The 21,176-nt window shown below is 53.9% G+C and overlaps 1 protein-coding gene across 1 annotated transcript; it reads left to right on the top strand.

Moving 5' to 3' along the window:
• Positions 1–5,590: 5,590 nt before the first annotated feature.
• Positions 5,591–20,684, top strand: NAPRT (nicotinate phosphoribosyltransferase). Its single transcript, XM_044293981.1, has 13 exons — positions 5,591–5,857; positions 8,309–8,436; positions 8,581–8,663; positions 9,025–9,155; positions 9,225–9,340; positions 9,423–9,619; positions 9,723–9,863; positions 11,919–12,003; positions 17,231–17,311; positions 17,399–17,501; positions 19,351–19,508; positions 19,605–19,712; positions 19,815–20,684. The coding sequence occupies exons 1-13, from the start codon at positions 5,632–5,634 to the stop codon at positions 19,881–19,883; spliced, it is 1,626 nt and encodes a 541-aa protein (XP_044149916.1). The 5' UTR covers positions 5,591–5,631; the 3' UTR covers positions 19,884–20,684.
• The last annotated feature ends 492 nt before the right edge of the window (positions 20,685–21,176 follow it).

The following is a 21,176-nucleotide window of genomic DNA, read 5'->3' on the forward strand; positions in this document are numbered from 1 at the left end:
GTATGTACAGGTGAGGGTGTGTCCTGTCAGGTGTACTGCTCAGTGCTGTGTATACTGTATATACAGGTGAGGGCGTGTCCTGTCAGGTGTACTGCTCAGTGCTGTGTATACTGTATATACAGGTGAGGGTGTGTCCTGTCAGGTGTACTGCTCGGTGCCGTGTATACTGTATATACAGGTGAGGGTGTGTCCTGTCAGGTGTACTGCTCAGTGCTGTGTATACTGTATATACAGGTGAGGGCGTGTCCTGTCAGGTGTACTGCTCAGTGCTGTGTATACTGTATATACAGGTGAGGGCGTGTCCTGTCAGGGGTACTGCTCAGTGCTGTGTATACTGTATATACAGGTGAGGGTGTGTCCTGTCAGGTGTACTGCTCAGTGCCGTGTATACTGTATATACAGGTGAGGGTGTGTCCTGTCAGGTGTACTGCTCAGTGCTGTGTATACTGTATGTACAGGTGAGGGCGTGTCCTGTCAGGTGTACTGCTCGGTGCTGTGTATACTGTATATACAGGTGAGGGTGTGTCCTGTCAGGTGTACTGCTCAGTGCCGTGTATACTGTATATACAGGTGAGGGTGTGTCCTGTCAGGTGTACTGCTCAGTGCCGTGTATACTGTATATACAGGTGATTGTGTGTCCTGTCAGGTGTACTGCTCAGTGCTGTGTATACTGTATGTACAGGTGAGGGCGTGTCCTGTCAGGTGTACTGCTCGGTGCTGTGTATACTGTATATACAGGTGAGGGTGTGTCCTGTCAGGTGTACTGCTCAGTGCCGTGTATACTGTATATACAGGTGAGGGTGTGTCCTGTCAGGTGTACTGCTCAGTGCTGTGTATACTGTATATACAGGTGAGGGCGTGTCCTGTCAGGTGTACTGCTCGGTGCTGTGTATACTGTATATACAGGTGAGGGTGTGTCCTGTCAGGTGTACTGCTCAGTGCTGTGTATACTGTATGTACAGGTGAGGGTGTGTCCTGTCAGGTGTACTGCTCAGTGCCGTGTATACTGTATATACAGGTGAGGGCGTGTCCTGTCAGGTGTACTGCTCGGTGCTGTGTATACTGTATGTACAGGTGAGGGGGTGTCCTGTCAGGTGTACTGCTCGGTGCTGTGTATACTGTATATACAGGTGAGGGTGTGTCCTGTCAGGTGTACTGCTCAGTGCCATGTATACTGTATATACAGGTGAGGGTGTGTCCTGTCAGGTGTACTGCTCAGTGCCGTGTATACTGTATGTACAGGTGAGGGTGTGTCCTGTCAGGTGTACTGCTCAATGCCATGTATACTGTATATACAGGTGAGGGGGTGTCCTGTCAGGTGTACTGCTCAGTGCTGTGTATACTGTATGTACAGGTGAGGGTGTGTCCTGTCAGGTGTACTGCTCAATGCCATGTATACTGTATATACAGGTGAGGGGGTGTACTGTCAGGTGTACTGCTCAGTGCTGTGTATACTGTATATACAGGTGAGGGTGTGTCCTGTCAGGTGTACTGCTCGGTGCTGTGTATACTGTATATACAGGTGAGGGTGTGTCCTGTCAGGTGTACTGCTCAGTGCTGTGTATACTGTATGTACAGGTGAGGGTGTGTCCTGTCAGGTGTACTGCTCAGTGCTGTGTATACTGTATGTACAGGTGAGGGTGTGTCCTGTCAGGTGTACTGCTCAGTGCTGTGTATACTGTATATACAGGTGAGGGTGTGTCCTGTCAGGTGTACTGCTCAGTGCTGTGTATACTGTATATACAGGTGAGGGTGTGTCCTGTCAGGTGTACTGCTCAGTGCCGTGTATACTGTATGTACAGGTGAGGGTGTGTCCTGTCAGGTGTACTGCTCAGTGCCGTGTATACTGTATGTACAGGTGAGGGTGTGTCCTGTCAGGTGTACTGCTCAGTGCCGTGTATACTGTATGTACAGGTGAGGGTGTGTCCTGTCAGGTGTGCTGCTCAGTGCTGTGTATACTGTATGTACAGGTGAGGGTGTGTCCTGTCAGGTGTACTGCTCAGTGCTGTGTATACTGTATGTACAGGTGAGGGTGTGTCCTGTCAGGTGTACTGCTCAGTGCTGTGTATACTGTATATACAGGTGAGGGTGTGTCCTGTCAGGTGTACTGCTCAGTGCTGTGTATACTGTATATACAGGTGAGGGTGTGTCCTGTCAGGTGTACTGCTCAGTGCCGAGTATACTGTATGTACAGGTGAGGGTGTGTCCTGTCAGGTGTACTGCTCAGTGCTGTGTATACTGTATGTACAGGTGAGGGTGTGTCCTGTCAGGTGTACTGCTCAGTGCTGTGTATACTGTATATACAGGTGAGGGTGTGTCCTGTCAGGTGTGCTGCTCAGTGCTGTGTATACTGTATGTACAGGTGAGGGTGTGTCCTGTCAGGTGTACTGCTCAGTGCTGTGTATACTGTATGTACAGGTGAGGGTGTGTCCTGTCAGGTGTACTGCTCAGTGCTGTGTATACTGTATATACAGGTGAGGGTGTGTCCTGTCAGGTGTACTGCTCAGTGTCAAGTATACTGTATGTACAGGTGAGGGTGTGTCCTGTCAGGTGTACTGCTCAGTGCTGTGTATACTGTATGTACAGGTGAGGGTGTGTCCTGTCAGGTGTACTGCTCAGTGCTGTGTATACTGTATATACAGGTGAGGGTGTGTCCTGTCAGGTGTACTGCTCAGTGCCGTGTATACTGTATGTACAGGTGAGGGTGTGTCCTGTCAGGTGTACTGCTCAGTGCCGAGTATACTGTATGTACAGGTGAGGGTGTGTCCTGTCAGGTGTACTGCTCAGTGCTGTGTATACTGTATGTACAGGTGAGGGTGTGTCCTGTCAGGTGTACTGCTCAGTGCCGTGTATACTGTATGTACAGGTGAGGGTGTGTCCTGTCAGGTGTACTGCTCAGTGCCGTGTATACTGTATGTACAGGTGAGGGTGTGTCCTGTCAGGTGTACTGCTCAGTGCCGTGTATACTGTATGTACAGGTGAGGGTGTGTCCTGTCAGGTGTGCTGCTCAGTGCTGTGTATACTGTATGTACAGGTGAGGGTGTGTCCTGTCAGGTGTACTGCTCAGTGCTGTGTATACTGTATGTACAGGTGAGGGTGTGTCCTGTCAGGTGTACTGCTCAGTGCTGTGTATACTGTATATACAGGTGAGGGTGTGTCCTGTCAGGTGTACTGCTCAGTGCTGTGTATACTGTATATACAGGTGAGGGTGTGTCCTGTCAGGTGTACTGCTCAGTGCCGAGTATACTGTATGTACAGGTGAGGGTGTGTCCTGTCAGGTGTACTGCTCAGTGCTGTGTATACTGTATGTACAGGTGAGGGTGTGTCCTGTCAGGTGTACTGCTCAGTGCTGTGTATACTGTATATACAGGTGAGGGTGTGTCCTGTCAGGTGTACTGCTCAGTGCTGTGTATACTGTATGTACAGGTGAGGGTGTGTCCTGTCAGGTGTACTGCTCAGTGCTGTGTATACTGTATGTACAGGTGAGGGTGTGTCCTGTCAGGTGTACTGCTCAGTGCTGTGTATACTGTATATACAGGTGAGGGTGTGTCCTGTCAGGTGTACTGCTCAGTGTCAAGTATACTGTATGTACAGGTGAGGGTGTGTCCTGTCAGGTGTACTGCTCAGTGCTGTGTATACTGTATGTACAGGTGAGGGTGTGTCCTGTCAGGTGTACTGCTCAGTGCTGTGTATACTGTATATACAGGTGAGGGTGTGTCCTGTCAGGTGTACTGCTCAGTGCCGTGTATACTGTATGTACAGGTGAGGGTGTGTCCTGTCAGGTGTACTGCTCAGTGCCGAGTATACTGTATGTACAGGTGAGGGTGTGTCCTGTCAGGTGTACTGCTCAGTGCTGTGTATACTGTATGTACAGGTGAGGGTGTGTCCTGTCAGGTGTACTGCTCAGTGCCGTGTATACTGTATGTACAGGTGAGGGTGTGTCCTGTCAGGTGTACTGCTCAGTGCCGTGTATACTGTATGTACAGGTGAGGGTGTGTCCTGTCAGGTGTACTGCTCAGTGCTGTGTATACTGTATGTACAGGTGAGGGTGTGTCCTGTCAGGTGTACTGCTCAGTGCTGTGTATACTGTATGTACAGGTGAGGGTGTGTCCTGTCAGGTGTACTGCTCAGTGCTGTGTATACTGTATATACAGGTGAGGGTGTGTCCTGTCAGGTGTACTGCTCAGTGCTGTGTATACTGTATATACAGGTGAGGGTGTGTCCTGTCAGGTGTACTGCTCAGTGCCGTGTATACTGTATGTACAGGTGAGGGTGTGTCCTGTCAGGTGTGCTGCTCAGTGCTGTGTATACTGTATGTACAGGTGAGGGTGTGTCCTGTCAGGTGTACTGCTCAGTGCTGTGTATACTGTATGTACAGGTGAGGGTGTGTCCTGTCAGGTGTACTGCTCAGTGCTGTGTATACTGTATATACAGGTGAGGGTGTGTCCTGTCAGGTGTACTGCTCAGTGCTGTGTATACTGTATATACAGGTGAGGGTGTGTCCTGTCAGGTGTACTGCTCAGTGCTGTGTATACTGTATGTACAGGTGAGGGTGTGTCCTGTCAGGTGTACTGCTCAGTGCTGTGTATACTGTATATACAGGTGAGGGTGTGTCCTGTCAGGTGTACTGCTCAGTGCCGAGTATACTGTATGTACAGGTGAGGGTGTGTCCTGTCAGGTGTACTGCTCAGTGCTGTGTATACTGTATGTACAGGTGAGGGTGTGTCCTGTCAGGTGTACTGCTCAGTGCTGTGTATACTGTATATACAGGTGAGGGTGTGTCCTGTCAGGTGTACTGCTCAGTGCTGTGTATACTGTATGTACAGGTGAGGGTGTGTCCTGTCAGGTGTACTGCTCAGTGCTGTGTATACTGTATATACAGGTGAGGGTGTGTCCTGTCAGGTGTACTGCTCAGTGCCGTGTATACTGTATGTACAGGTGAGGGTGTGTCCTGTCAGGTGTACTGCTCAGTGCCGTGTATACTGTATGTACAGGTGAGGGTGTGTCCTGTCAGGTGTACTGCTCAGTGCTGTGTATACTGTATATACAGGTGAGGGTGTGTCCTGTCAGGTGTACTGCTCAGTGCCGTATATACTGTATATACAGGTGAGGGTGTGTCCTGTCAGGTGTACTGCTCAGTGCCGTGTATACTGTATGTACAGGTGAGGGTTTGTCCTGTCAGGTGTACTGCTCAGTGCCGTGTATACTGTATGTACAGGTGAGGGTGTGTCCTGTCAGGTGTACTGCTCAGTGCTGTGTATACTGTATATACAGGTGAGGGTGTGTCCTGTCAGGTGTACTGCTCAGTGCCGTATATACTGTATATACAGGTGAGGGTGTGTCCTGTCAGGTGTACTGCTCAGTGCTGTGTATACTGTATATACAGGTGAGGGTGTGTCCTGTCAGGTGTACTGCTCGGTGCTGTGTATACTGTATATACAGGTGAGGGTGTGTCCTGTCAGGTGAATCTATTTATGATATGAGATTTACCAGGATGCTCTGACGTCACAGGGTCACGTGGTTCTGAGGCGCAGTCCACTGTCCACACCCCCGCGCTGTATAAATTGTCGTTCTGAAATTGAGTCGTTAAATGTCACGTGAGGCTGTGACGTCAGACGGCCCTTGAGGCGCATGGATAGTGACAGGGTAGCGGTGCCGGGTGTCATGGAGCTTCCGCTGCTGAACGACTTGTACCAGTTCACCATGGCGTACGGCTACTGGAGGAGCGGGCGGCACCGGGAGGCCGCGGAGTTCGAGCTCTTCTTCCGGGAGGCCCCGTTCAACGGCGGCTTCACCCTGTTCTGTGGTCTGGAGGAGACGCTGCGGTTCTTGCGGGACTTTCGCTTCTCCTCGGAGGGTGAGGACTCCAGGGCCGTGTGATAGTCTCACCAGTGCGGGTGTGCGCCCCCTGCTGCCCCCTCTGCATGGCCCCCTCTGTGCCCTCCGCGGCCCCCATGTCCCTCTGTGCCCTCCGCCGCCCCCGTGTCCCTCTGCCCCCCCCCCCCCCCCCCGTGTCCCTCTGTGCCCTCTGCCCCCCCTGTCCCTCTCTGTGCCCTGTGTCCCTCTGTGCCCTCTGCCCCCCTCTGCATGGCCCCCTGTGCCCTCTGCCGCCCCCGTGTCCATCTCTGTGCCCTCTGCCGCCCCCGTGTCCATCTCTGTGCCCTCTGCCGCCCCCGTGTCCATCTCTGTGCCCTCTGCCGCCCCCGTGTCCATCTCTGTGCCCTCTGCCGCCCCCGTGTCCATCTCTGTGCCCTCTGCCGCCCCCGTGTCCATCTCTGTGCCCTCTGCCGCCCCCGTGTCCATCTCTGTGCCCTCTGCCGCCCCCGTGTCCATCTCTGTGCCCTCTGCCGCCCCCGTGTCCATCTCTGTGCCCTCTGCCGCCCCCGTGTCCATCTCTGTGCCCTCTGCCGCCCCCGTGTCCATCTCTGTGCCCTCTGCCGCCCCCGTGTCCATCTCTGTGCCCTCTGCCGCCCCCGTGTCCATCTCTGTGCCCTCTGCCGCCCCCTTGTCCATCTCTGTGCCCTCTGCCGCCCCCGTGTCCATCTCTGTGCCCTCTGCCGACCCGTGTCCATCTCTGTGCCCTCTGCCGCCCCGTGTCCATCTCTGTGCCCTCTGCCGACCCCGTGTCCATCTCTGTGCCCTCTGCCGACCCCGTGTCCATCTCTGTGCCCTCTGCCGACCCCGTGTCCATCTCTGTGCCCTCTGCCGACCCCCGTGTCCATCTCTGTGCCCTCTGCCGCCCCCGTGTCCATCTCTGTGCCCTCTGCCGCCCCCGTGTCCATCTCTGTGCCCTCTGCCGCCCCCGTGTCCATCTCTGTGCCCTCTGCCGCCCCCGTGTCCATCTCTGTGCCCTCTGCCGCCCCCGTGTCCATCTCTGTGCCCTCTGCCGCCCCCGTGTCCATCTCTGTGCCCTCTGCCGCCCCCGTGTCCATCTCTGTGCCCTCTGCCGCCCCCGTGTCCATCTCTGTGCCCTCTGCAGCCCCCGTGTCCATCTCTGTGCCCTCTGCCGCCCCCGTGTCCATCTCTGTGCCCTCTGCCGCCCCCGTGTCCATCTCTGTGCCCTCTGCCGCCCCCGTGTCCATCTCTGTGCCCTCTGCCGCCCCCGTGTCCATCTCTGTGCCCTCTGCCGCCCCCGTGTCCATCTCTGTGCCCTCTGCCGCCCCCGTGTCCATCTCTGTGCCCTCTGCCGCCCCCGTGTCCATCTCTGTGCCCTCTGCCGCCCCCGTGTCCATCTCTGTGCCCTCTGCCGCCCCCGTGTCCCTCTCTGTGCTCTGCCTTCTTGTGCTCTGCCTCCCCTGCATGGCCCTCTCTGCGCCCTCTGCCGTCCCCCGTGTCCCTTTCTCTGCGCCCTCTGCCGGCCCCCGTGCCCCTTTCTCTGCGCCCTCTGCTGTCCCCGTGTCCCTCTCTGTGCTCTGCCTCCTTGTGCTCTGCCTCCTCTGCATGGCCCTCTCTGCGCCCTCTGCCGCCCCCGTGTCCCTCTGTCCCCCCCTGTGTCCCTCTCTGTGCTCTGCCTCCTTGTGCTCTGCCTCCTCTGCATGGCCCTCTCTGCGCCCTCTGCCGCCCCCGTGTCCCTCTGTCCCCCCCTGTGTCCCTCTCTGTGCTCTGCCTCCTTGTGCTCTGCCTCCTCTGCATGGCCCTCTCTGCGCCCTCTGCCGGCCCCCGTGCCCCTCTGTCTGCGCCCTCTGCCGGCCCCCGTGCCCCTCTGTCTGCGCCCTCTGCCGGCCCCCGTGCCCCTCTCTCTGAGCCCTCTGCCGGCCCCCGTGCCCCTCTCTCTGAGCCCTCTGCCGGCCCCCGTGCCCCTCTCTCTGAGCCCTCTGCCGGCCCCCGTGCCCCTCTCTCTGAGCCCTCTGCCGGCCCCCGTGCCCCTCTCTCTGAGCCCTCTGCCGGCCCCCGTGCCCCTCTCTCTGAGCCCTCTGCCGGCCCCCGTGCCCCTCTCTCTGAGCCCTCTGCCGGCCCCCGTGCCCCTCTCTCTGAGCCCTCTGCCGGCCCCCGTGCCCCTCTCTCTGAGCCCTCTGCCGGCCCCCGTGCCCCTCTCTCTGCGCCCTCTGCCGGCCCCCGTGCCCCTCTCTCTGCGCCCTCTGCCGGCCCCCGTGCCCCTCTCTCTGCGCCCTCTGCCGGCCCCCGTGCCCCTCTCTCTGCGCCCTCTGCCGGCCCCCGTGCCCCTCTCTCTGCGCCCTCTGCCGGCCCCCGTGCCCCTCTCTCTGCGCCCTCTGCCGGCCCCCGTGCCCCTCTCTCTGCGCCCTCTGCCGGCCCCCGTGCCCCTCTCTGTCCCCTGGCGCAGCAGCTCTGATCTCTCCTGTGTTGGCAGATCTCCAGTACCTGGCATCCGTCCTGCCGCCGTCTGTTGATCGCCGCTTCTTTGACTACCTGGAGACTGTCGATGCCTCAGAGGTGACGCTGGCGGCTTTCCCAGAAGGATCCATCGTCTTTCCCAGAGTAGGTATGGTTTCTACCCCCTCCCCCCGGGCATGCTGGCATGCGGTCCTCTGCACGTGTTTCTGTAACGCCTCCTGGTTTTGGGGTCGGGGGGGGTGACTCTCTGTAAGATCAGCGTCGTCTGATGTGTGTCGTCTCGTGCAGGAGCCGCTGATGAAGGTTCGGGGGCCCCTCCTGGTGGTTCAGCTTCTGGAGACAACTCTGCTCTGCTTAGTGAATTACGCCAGGTACGTGGTGGGCATCGCACCCCCGAACACACAGGGGGAGCCTCCCCTGGTTGGTGAATAGAATGCTGGAAATGCAGTAAATACTGACACAGGAGAAGGAGCGTAAGTGGTAGTTCTAGACCACAGTACCCCTGAGACGAGGGTCATAACTGTGATTGGCGGCGGTCGCCTGGTCCTGGGGAGTATCACTATAGATAACATTCTGTGCATTGACACAAGCTCTGGGTAGAAGAGGAGTTTTCCGTTCACTGACAGCAAGCAGGGAATGCGAGGAGATAAAACGCCCAGTATATTAGGAAGCTGCAGAACATGGCACACGACACCGGCCCTTTAAATCCACTTCTTATATTTCTTCTTTCAGCCTGGTCGCCACAAATGCCGCTCGTTTCCGCCTTGCGGCCGGTCCGGACAAGAGACTGCTGGAGATGGGTCTGAGGCGGGCGCAAGGGCCTGACGGGGGGCTGTCCGCCTCCAAATATTGTTATATAGGGGGTGAGTGCGGGTGACAACCTGCCGCGGATGTGTCACATGAGCCCTCGCTGACTTTCCTTCGCCCTCCAGGCTTTGACTGCACCAGTAACGTGCTGGCAGGCAGGCGGTTTGGCATCCCAGTGTCGGGCACCGTGGCTCACTCCTACGTGGCATCGTTTACCTCCACAGATGAACTCCAGGATCGGGTAAGAGGCGGCTCCTGCACCGGAGGTTGAAATGCAGGTATAGATATAGATTCAGGTTTTATTTTGTCTTTTTCACTTTCAGGCTTTGCCGCCTGCCAGCGGTCGGGAGGGGGGCGCCGACTTCCTGTCACTGTCACAATCCTGGCTGGGGAAAGTTTGCCACCTGCTGCAGATCCCTCCGCAGAGCACAAATCCCGGGGAGCTGGCGGCGTTCGTGTCCTACGCCATCGCCTTCCCCCTAAACTTCCTGGTAGTGGTGGATACCTATAGTGTGATGATGTAAGAGGGGAATGGGCCCCGGGGCACCATTAATATTCGCTCAGACGTCTTTGCTAAAATATTCTGTGTGTTGTACTGAAAGTATTTGCCTTTGTCATGGCAGGAGCGGGATCCCCAATTTCTGCGCGGTTGCCCTGGCCTTGCAGGAGCTGGGGTACACAGCAGTTGGCGTGCGGCTGGACAGTGGAGACCTGGCCAGACAGTCTGTGGAGATCAGGAGGGTTTTCAAGCTGTGCGCTGAAAGGTGAGTGTCCGGTGCGGGCTGGAGGGGGGGGGGGCCCGAGTGTCCGGAGGGGGGGGCCGAGTGTCCGGTGCGGGCTGGAGGGGGGGGGGGGCGCCGAGTGTCCGGTGCGGGCTGGAGGGGGGGGGGGGGAGCGTGCGGGCTGGAGGGGGGGGCCCGAGTGTCCGGAGGGGGGGGGCCGAGTGTCCGATGCGGGCTGGAGGGAGGGGGGGGCCGAGTGTCTGGTGCGGGCTGGAGGGGGGGGGGCGCCGAGTGTCCGGTGCGGGCTGGAGGGGGGGGGGCAAGTGTCCGGTGCGGGCTGGAGGGGGGGGGGCCAAGTGTCCGGTGCGGGCTGGAGGGGGGGGGCGCCGAGTGTCCGGTGCGGGCTGGAGGGGGGGGGGCCGAGTGTCCGGTGCGGGCTGGAGGGTGGGGGGCCGAGTGTCCGGTGCGGGCTGGAGGGGGGGGCCAAGTGTCCGGTGCGGGCTGGAGGGGAGGGGGGGGGCCAAGTGTCCGTTGCGGGCTGGAGGGGGGGGGGGGCCAAGTGTCCGGTGCGGGCTGGAGGGGGGGGCGAGCGGGCTGGAGGGGGGGGGCGCCGAGTGTCCGGTGCGGGCTGGTAGGGTGGGGGGCCGAGGTGTCCGGTGCGGGCTGGAGGGGGGGGCCAAGTGTCCGGTGCGGGCTGGAGGGGGGGGGCCAAGTGTCCGGTGCGGGCTGGAGGGGGGGGGGCCAAGTGTCCGGTGCGGGCTGGAGGGGGGGGGGGGCCAAGTGTCCGGTGCGGGCTGGAGGGGGGGGGGGGGCCCGAGTGTCCGGTGCGGGCTGGAGGGGGGGGGGGGCCCGAGTGTCCGGTGCGGGCTGGAGGGGGGGGGGCCAAGTGTCCGGTGCGGGCTGGAGGGGGGGGGGGCCAAGTGTCCGGTGCGGGCTGGAGGGGGGGGGGCAAGTGTCCGGTGCGGGCTGGAGGGGGGGGGGGCCAAGTGTCCGGTGCGGGCTGGAGGGGGGGGGGGGCCAAGTGTCCGGTGCGGGCTGGAGGGGGGGGGGTCCGAGTGTCCGGTGCGGGCTGGAGGGGGGGGGGCCAAGTGTCCGGTGCGGGCTGGAGGGGGGGGGGGCCAAGTGTCCGGTGCGGGCTGGAGGGGGGGGGGCAAGTGTCCGGTGCGGGCTGGAGGGGGGGGGGCCAAGTGTCCGGTGCGGGCTGGAGGGGGGGGGGCCAAGTGTCCGGTGCGGGCTGGAGGGGGGGGGGGGGCCAAGTGTCCGGTGCGGGCTGGAGGGGGGGGGGGCGAGCGGGCTGGAGGGGGGGGGCGCCGAGTGTCCGGTGCGGGCTGGAGGGTGGGGGGCCGAGTGTCCGGTGCGGGCTGGAGGGTGGGGGGCCGAGTGTCCGGTGCGGGCTGGAGGGGGGGGGGCGAGTGTCCGGTGCGGGCTGGAGGGGGGGGGTGCCGAGTGTCCGGTGCGGGCTGGAGGGGGGGGGGAGCCTGAGTGTCCGGTGCGGGCTGGAGGGGGCCTGAGTGTCCGGTGCGGGCTGGAGGGGGGGGCCTGAGTGTCCGGTGCGGGCTGGAGGGGGGGGCCTGAGTGTCCGGTGCGGGCTGGAGGGGGGGGCCTGAGTGTCCGGTGCGGGCTGGAGGGGGGGGGCCTAGTGTCCGGTGCGGGCTGGAGGGGGGGGGCGAGTGTCCGGTGTGGGCTAGAGGGGGGGGGGGCGAGTGTCCGATGCGGGCTGGAGGGGGGGGGCGCCGAGTGTCCGGTGCGGGCTGGAGGGGGGGGGGGGGCCGAGCGGGCTGGAGGGGGGGGGCCCGAGTGTCCGCTGGAGGGGGGGGGGGGGGGCCCGAGTGTCCGGTGCGGGCTGGGGGGGGGGGGGCCGAGTGTCCGGTGCAGGCTGTCATGCAGCCACAAAGGAGGATGTATGATGTGGAGCACATGTATCAGAAGGATGGTCCCTCCTTTGTAAATTGCAGGGATGAACCTTATCGCCCTCGCTAGTGCCCTGTCCCCTAGGACCTGTCCTCCACTGCAGTATGTTGCTGTCACCTCACTACCCCCCCGTTGGTAGATGAATGGGTCATCCTGCTTTATATATGTGACCCCTCCATCTTGCAGGTTTGAGGCTCCGTGTTTCGGGACTTTGTCTATCACTGTCAGTAACAACATCAGTGAGAAGAGTCTGAAGCTCCTGACCCGAGAGGTAAGCTCACAATTACCCTGCACCCCCTACAGGTCACGGAGCAGGCCCAAAACACTCTCACGTTGAAGTCCATGAGTCATCTGCAGTCTATAGGTTCTTGTGATCCATGCGGCTGCTGTAAAGCAAAACTCTGAATGCTGTTAATTTTTTGCTTTAATCCAGATTTATTTCAATTCCATCTATATATTTTATTTTTGTGATACAAAGCAGCAAATCCTCTGCATAGACATGGTTACATTATAAAATACTATCTGCAGCCACCACTAGAGGGAGCTCAGGACACTACTACATACAGATATATACAACCACCACTAGAGGGAGCTCAGGAGATTACTACATACAGATATATACAGCCACCACTAGAGGGAGCTCAGGAGATTACTACATACAGATATATACAGACACCACTAGGGGAGCTCAGGAGATTACTACATACAGATATATACAGACACCACTAGAGGGAGCTCAGGAGATTACTGCATACAGATATATGCAGCCACCACTAGAGGGAGCTCAGGAGATTACTGCATACAGATATATACAGCCACCACTAGAGGGAGCTCAGGAGATTACTACATACAGATATATACAGCCACCACTAGACGGAGCTCAGGAGATTACTGCATACAGATATATACAGCCACCACTAGGGGAGCTCAGGAGATTACTACATACAGATATATACAGCCACCACTAGGGGAGCTCAGGAGATTACTACATACAGATATATACAGCCACCACTAGAGGGAGCTCAGGAGATTACTGCATACAGATATATACAGCCACCACTAGGGGAGCTCAGGAGATTACTACATACAGATATATACAGCCACCACTAGGGGAGCTCAGGAGATTACTACATACAGATATATACAGCCACCACTAGGGGAGCTCAGGAGATTACTACATACAGATATATACAGCCACCACTAGGGAGAGCTCAGGAGATTACTGCATACAGATATATACAGCCACCACTAGAGGGAGCTCAGGAGATTACTGCATACAGATATATACAGCCACCACTAGAGGGAGCTCAGGAGATTACTACATACAGATATATACAGCCACCACTAGGGGAGCTCAGGAGATTACTACATACAGATATATACAGCCACCACTAGAGGGAGCTCAGGAGATTACTGCATACAGATATATACAGCCACCACTAGGGGAGCTCAGGAGATTACTGCATACAGATATATACAGCCACCACTAGGGGAGCTCAGGAGATTACTACATACAGATATATACAGCCACCACTAGGGAGAGCTCAGGAGATTACTGCATACAGATATATACAGCCACCACTAGAGGGAGCTCAGGAGATTACTGCATACAGATATATACAGCCACCACTAGAGGGAGCTCAGGAGATTACTACATACAGATATATACAGCCACCACTAGAGGGAGCTCAGGAGATTACTACATACAGATATATACAGCCACCACTAGAGGGAGCTCAGGAGACTACTACATACAGATATATACAGCCACCACTAGAGGGAGCTCAGGAGATTACTGCATACAGATATATACAGCCACCACTAGAGGGAGCTCAGGAGATTACTACATACAGATATATACAGCCACCACTAGGGGAGCTCAGGAGATTACTACATACAGATATATACAGCCACCACTAGGGAGAGCTCAGGAGATTACTGCATACAGATATATACAGCCACCACTAGAGGGAGCTCAGGAGATTACTGCATACAGATATATACAGCCACCACTAGAGGGAGCTCAGGAGATTACTACATACAGATATATACAGCCACCACTAGGGGAGCTCAGGAGATTACTACATACAGATATATACAGCCACCACTAGAGGGAGCTCAGGAGATTACTGCATACAGATATATACAGCCACCACTAGGGGAGCTCAGGAGATTACTGCATACAGATATATACAGCCACCACTAGGGGAGCTCAGGAGATTACTACATACAGATATATACAGCCACCACTAGGGGAGCTCAGGAGATTACTACATACAGATATATACAGCCACCACTAGGGAGAGCTCAGGAGATTACTGCATACAGATATATACAGCCACCACTAGAGGGAGCTCAGGAGATTACTGCATACAGATATATACAGCCACCACTAGAGGGAGCTCAGGAGATTACTACATACAGATATATACAGCCACCACTAGAGGGAGCTCAGGAGATTACTGCATACAGATATATACAGCCACCACTAGAGGGAGCTCAGGAGATTACTACATACAGATATACAGCCACCACTAGAGGGAGCTCAGGAGATTACTACATACAGATATATACAGCCACCACTAGGGGAGCTCAGGAGATTACTACATACAGATATACAGGGAGTGCAGAATTATTAGGCAAATGAGTATTTTGACCACATCATCCTCTTTATGCATGTTGTCTTACTCCAAGCTGTATAGGCTCGAAAGCCTACTACCAATTAAGCATATTAGGTGATGTGCATCTCTGTAATGAGAAGGGGTGTGGTCTAATGACATCAACACCCTATATCAGGTGTGCATAATTATTAGGCAACTTCCTTTCCTTTGGCAAAATGGGTCAAAAGAAGGACTTGACAGGCTCAGAAAAGTCACAAATAGTGAGATATCTTGCAGAGGGATGCAGCACTCTTAAAATTGCAAAGCTTCTGAAGCACGATCATCGAACAATCAAGCGTTTCATTCAAAATAGTCAACAGGGTTGCAAGAAGCGTGTGGAAAAACCAAGGCGCAAAATAACTGCCCATGAACTGAGAAAAGTCAAGCGTGCAGCTGCCAAGATGCCACTTGCCACCAGTTTGGCCATATTTCAGAGCTGCAACATCACTGGAGTGCCCAAAAGCACAAGGTGTGCAATACTCAGAGACATGGCCAAGGTAAGAAAGGCTGAAAGACGACCACCACTGAACAAGACACACAAGCTGAAACGTCAAGACTGGGCCAAGAAATATCTCAAGGCTGATTTTTCTAAGGTTTTATGGACTGATGAAATGAGAGTGAGTCTTGATGGGCCCGTGGCTGGATTGGTAAAGGGCAGAGAGCTCCAGTCCGACTCAGACGCCAGCAAGGTGGAGGTGGAGTACTGGTTTGGGCTGGTATCATCAAAGATGAGCTTGTGGGGCCTTTTTGGGTTGAGGATGGAGTCAAGCTCAACTCCCAGTCCTACTGCCAGTTTCTGGAAGACACCTTCTTCAAGCAGTGGTACAGGAAGAAGTCTGCATCCTTCAAGAAAAACATGATTTTCATGCAGGACAATGCTCCATCACACGCGTCCAAGTACTCCACAACGTGGCTGGCAAGAAAGGGTATAAAAGAAGAAAATCTAATGACATGGCCTCCTTGTTCACCTGATCTGAACCCCATTGAGAACCTGTGGTCCATCATCAAATGTGAGATTTACAAGGAGGGAAAACAGTCCACCTCTCTGAACAGTGTCTGGGAGGCTGTGGTTGCTGCTGCACGCAATGTTGATGGTGAACAGATCAAAACACTGACAGAATCCATGGATGGCGGCTTTTGAGTGTCCTTGCAAAGAACGGTGGCTATATTGGTCACTGATTTGTTTTTGAATGTCAGAAATGTATATTTGTGAATGTTGAGATGTTATATTGGTTTCACTGGTAAAAATAAATAATTGAAATGGGTATATATTTGTTTTTTGTTAAGTTGCCTAATAATTATGCACAGTAATAGTCACCTGCACACACAGATATCCCCCTAAAATAGCTAAAACTAAAAACAAACTAAAAACTACTTCCAAAAATATTCAGCTTTGATATTAATGAGTTTTTTGGGTTCATTGAGAACATGGTGGTTGTTCAAAAATAAAATTAATCCTCAAAAATACAACTTGCCTAATAATTCTGCACTCCCTGTATACAGTCACCACTAGAGGGAGCTCAGGAGGTTACTACATACAGATATATACAGTCACCACTAGAGGGAGCTCAGGAGATTACTACATTCAGATATATACAGCCACCACTAGAGGGAGCTCAGGAGATTACTACATACAGATATATACAGCCACCACTAGAGGGAGCTCAGGAGATGACTACATACAGATATATACAGCCACCACTAGAGGGAGCTCAGGAGATTACTACATACAGATATATACAGCCACCACTAGAGGGAGCTCAGGAGATTACTACATACAGATATATACAGCCACCACTAGAGGGAGCTCAGGATATTACTGCATACAGATATATACAGCCACCACTAGAGGGAGCTCAGGAGATTACCGCATACAGATATATACAGCCACCACTAGAGGGAGCTCAGGAGATTACCGCATACAGATATACACAGCCACCACTAGAGGGAGCTCAGGAGATTACCGCATACAGATATACACAGCCACCACTAGACGGAGCTCAGGAGATTACCGCATACAGATATATACAGCCACCACTAGAGGGAGCTCAGGAGATTACCGCATACAGATATACACAGCCACCACTAGAGGGAGCTCAGGAGATTACTACATACAGATATATACAGCCACCACTAGAGGGAGCTCAGGAGATTACTACATACAGTATATACAGCCACCACTAGAGGGAGCTCAGGAGATTACCGCATACAGATATATACAGCCACCACTAGAGGGAGCTCAGGAGATTACCGCATACAGATATATACAGCCACCACTAGAGGGAGCTCAGGAGATTACTACATACAGATATATACAGCCACCACTAGAGGGAGCTCAGGAGATTACTACATACAGATATATACAGCCACCACTAGAGGGAGCTCAGGAGATTACTGCATACAGATATATACAGCCTCCACTAGAGGGAGCTCAGGAGATTACTACATACAGATATATACAGCCACCACTAGAGGGAGCTCAGGAGATTACTGCATACAGATATATACAGCCACCACTAGAGGGAGCTCAGGAGATTACTACATACAGATATATACAGCCACCACTAGAGGGAGCTCAGGAGATTACTGCATACAGATATATACAGCCTCCACTAGAGGGAGCTCAGGAGATTACTACATACAGATATATACAGCCACCACTAGAGGGAGCTCAGGAGATTACTGCATACAGATATATACAGCCTCCACTAGAGGGAGCTCAGGAGATTACTACATACAGATATATACAGCCACCACTAGGGGGAGCTCAGGAGGTGTATGCCAGTGACCACCATGTTTCCACACCTGAACACTGATCCTGTGTTGTTGTACTGACAGGAGAATGAGATTGATGCGATCGGTGTTGGCACCCACCTGGTCACCTGCACCCTGCAGCCATCTCTGGGCTGTGTCTATAAGGTGAGATCACTGTTGTGTGTGGATTGTGGGGAGACCCTGCCGGTCACATCACTGCTGCCATGTGACATCTGCTTCTTGTTCTTGCAGTTGGTGCAGGTGAACAACCAACCACGAATAAAGATCAGTGAAGATCAAGAGAAGACCACGATACCGGGCAGCAAAGCTGTGTACCGACTGTACAACTGCTCCGGTGAGCACTTACCAACCTACCAACCACACATCCCTGCTGGTTCAGAGTCTGCACAGGGCTTCTTCTGGTGATTTATATTTTGAAAAGTTTTGTCTTCATATAGTTACTGCCCCCTGGATTGTGGGAGCTCAGATAACCTGTTAGACGTCTGCCCACAACCTCATTGAATGTTCTACCTACAGCAGGCAGAATAGTGAGTGCAGCTCTGGAGTATAATACAGGATGTAGCTCAGGATCAGTACAGGATAAGTAATGTATGTACACAGTGACTGCACCAGCAGAATAGCGAGTGCAGCTCTGGAGTATAATACAGGATGTAGCTCAGGATCAGTACAGGATAAGTAATGTATGTACACAGTGACTGCACCAGCAGAATAGTGAGCGCAGCTCTGGAGTATAATACAGGATGCAACTCAGGATCAGTACAGGATAAGTAATGTATGTACACAGTGACTGCACCAGCAGAATAGCGAGTGCAGCTCTGGAGTATAATACAGGATGTAACTCAGGATCAGTACAGGATAAGTAATGTATGTACACAGTGACTGCGCCAGCAGAATAGTGAGTGCAGCTCTGGAGTATAATACAGGATGCAACTCGGGATCAGTACAGGATAAGTAATGTATGTACACAGTGACTGCACCAGCAGAATAGTGAGTGCAGCTCTGGAGTATAATACAGGATGTAACTCAGGATCAGTACAGGATAAGTAATGTATGTACACAGTGACTGCACCAGCAGAATAGTGAGTGCAGCTCTGGAGTATAATACAGGATGTAACTCAGGATCAGTACAGGATAAGTAATGTATGTGCACAGTGACTGCACCAGCAGAATAGTGAGTGCAGCTCTGGAGTATAATACAGGATGTGACTGAGGATCAGTACAGGATAAGTAATGTATGTACACAGTGACTGCACCAGCAGAATAGTGAGTGCAGCTCTGGAGGATAATACAGGATGTAACTCAGGATCAGTACAGGATAAGTAATGTATGTACACAGTGACTGCACCAGCAGAATAGTGAGTGCAGCTCTGGAGTATAATACAAGATGTAACTGAGGATCAGGATAAGTAATGTATGTACACAGTGACTGCACCAGCAGAATAGTGAGTGCAGCTCTGGAGTATAATACAGGATGTAACTCAGGATCAGTACAGGATAAGTAATGTATGTGCACAGTGACTGCACCAGCAGAATAGTGAGTGCAGCTCTGGAGTATAATACAAAATGTAACTGAGGATCAGTACAGGATAAGTAATGTATCTACACAGTGACTGCACCAGCAGAATAGTGAGTGCAGCTCTGCAGTATAATACAGGATGTAACTCAGGATCAGATCAGGATAAGTAATGTATGTACACAGTGACTGCACCGGCAGAATAGTGAGTGCAGCTCTGGAGTATAATACAGGATGCAACTCAGGATCTGTACAGGATAAGTAATGTATATACACAGTGACTCCACCAGCAGAATAGTGAGTGCAGCTCTGGAGTATAATACAGGATGTAACTCAGGATCAGTACAGGATAAGTAATGTATGTACACAGTGACTCCACCAGCAGAATAGTGAGTGCAGCTCTGGAGTATAATACAGGATGTGACTGAGGATCAGTACAGGATAAGTAATGTATGTACACAGTGACTGCACTAGCAGAATAGTGAGTGCAGCTCTGGAGTATAATGCAGGATGTAACTCGGGATCAGTACAGGATCAGTAATGTGTGTACACAGTGACTGCACCAGCAGAATAGTGAGTGCAGCTCTGGAGTATAATGCAGGATGTAACTCGGGATCAGTAATGTACTGCGTTTTGCACTGCACCATTCTGAAACCTGTTTCGTGGACAGACCACCCACTACTGGACCTCATGACACTGGAGGATGAGGCTCCACCAGAGCTGGGAAAGCAGGTGAAAGTATACAAATTGGGCAGAAACGCAGACCATGAGAGTGTGACTCTGACCAGAGTGGAATCCCTGCATCGCACCTACTTCCAGCGAGGACAGGTGAGATATGGGGGAGATTATCTCTATACTCGGTCACCTGTCCGGGCTGTGATTCTTCTCATTCTTCCTGCAGTCAGCCATGTTTTGTGATTTTAGGTGACGCAGCCTCTTCCAACAATCTCTGAAATCAGGTCTTATGCCCAGAGGTCCCTCACCAGCCTCAGCCCCGACCATCGGCAGCTGGACGACCCTCAGCCGTACCGGGTAAGGAGTAACACAAGGCCTCCTCCCCGCTGTACAGGCGCTGTAGACGGCCCCCGCGGTGCTTCGGATCTCATACAATGCTTCTTCTCTTCTTGTATTTAGGTTGCAGTCACCGAGCAGCTGCACGGCCTCTTCTCTAGCCTGCGGGGGAGCAGCCGCCATTTGCAGTGACTATAGAAGCCTCGGGGTCCTTCAGGTGATGAAACGTTAGACGGCTGAGCAATAATGAACCATCTGTGATCCCTACAGAACGGGACCTGCGCCCGATGTGCAGAGAAGGGCTTTATACTTTCACCTTCATTGTCTACTTAAAAAAAAAAGCTGGATGACTACTACTCCCATTCTGCTGTTACATGCCTCAGTGAGGCCTTGGCACCAAGAAAACCTCTTGCTGGAAGTAGAATTCCCCCCCCCCCATCTGAACAGACAGATACTGCAGACCTTCGTGCTGTGGACGTATTCTGCGATGCTGATAAAACCCCCTTCATCGGAGCAGTGAACCGTACGCACAGTGACTTTTATAGGTGACCCCCATGGGCGGCGGCAGAGACCGGGTCGACGGGTCTTGCCTTGGACAATGGTCACATTTTGCCTACTGCTACAGCGTCGGTTCACCCCAGGTGACCAGCAAACAGGACATAGTCTAGTGACCTCGTGGTCAGTGTGATAATGGCAATACTGTGATTTTTATTTTATTTTTTTGTTTCCCCTTAAACCCCTCAAGTGTTGCTTTAGCCGTGTGTTTGGGGTCATTGTCCTGCTGGAAGGTGAACCTCCGTCCTGGCCTCAGATCTCGCACAGTGGGGCAGGTTCTGCTCAGAAATATCCCTGTATTTGGCACCATACATCTTTCCCTCAGCTCTGACCAGTTTCCCAGTCCCATCCCCCAGCATGATGGAGCCACCACCATGTCTCACTGTGGGGATGGTGGTCTTTGGGTGATGTGATGTGTTGGGTTTGCGCCAGACATAGCGTTTTGATGGCCGAAAAGTTCAATTTTAGTCTCCTCAAACCAGAGCCCCTTCCTCCATACATTTTAGTCTCCTCAGACCAGAGCCCCTTCCTCCATACATTTTGGGAGTCTCCTCAGACCAGAGCCCCTTCCTCCATACATTTTGGGAGTCTCCTCAGACCAGAGCCCCTTCCTCCATACATTTTGGGAGTCTCCTCAGACCAGAGCCCCTTCCTCCATACATTTTGGGAGTCTCCTCAGACCAGAGCCCCTTCCTCCATACATTTTGGGAGTCTCCTCAGACCAGAGCCCCTTCCTCCATACATTTTGGGAGTCTCCTCAGACCAGAGCCCCTTCCTCCATACATTTTGGGAGTCTCCTCAGACCAGAGCCCCGTCCTCCATACATTTTGGGAGTCTCCTCAGACCAGAGCACCGTCCTCCATACATTTTCGGAGTCTCCCACAGGCCTTCTCCCAAACCCACTACACGCCTTATTGTTTTTAGCTGACA

This window comes from Bufo gargarizans, chromosome 5, assembly GCF_014858855.1.
Source record: "Bufo gargarizans isolate SCDJY-AF-19 chromosome 5, ASM1485885v1, whole genome shotgun sequence".
NCBI lineage: Eukaryota > Metazoa > Chordata > Amphibia > Anura > Bufonidae > Bufo > Bufo gargarizans.

Bases quoted from the DNA above. Each gene is read 5' to 3' on its own strand.
- NAPRT (XM_044293981.1), top strand. From the start codon at position 5,632: ATGGATAGTGACAGGGTAGCGGTGCCGGGTGTCATGGAGCTTCCGCTG. The intron at 9,620-9,722 runs GTAAGAGGGGAA...TTGTCATGGCAG, and splicing joins GATACCTATAGTGTGATGAT to GAGCGGGATCCCCAATTTCT. The intron at 17,502-19,350 runs GTGAGCACTTAC...TTTCGTGGACAG, and splicing joins CCGACTGTACAACTGCTCCG to ACCACCCACTACTGGACCTC.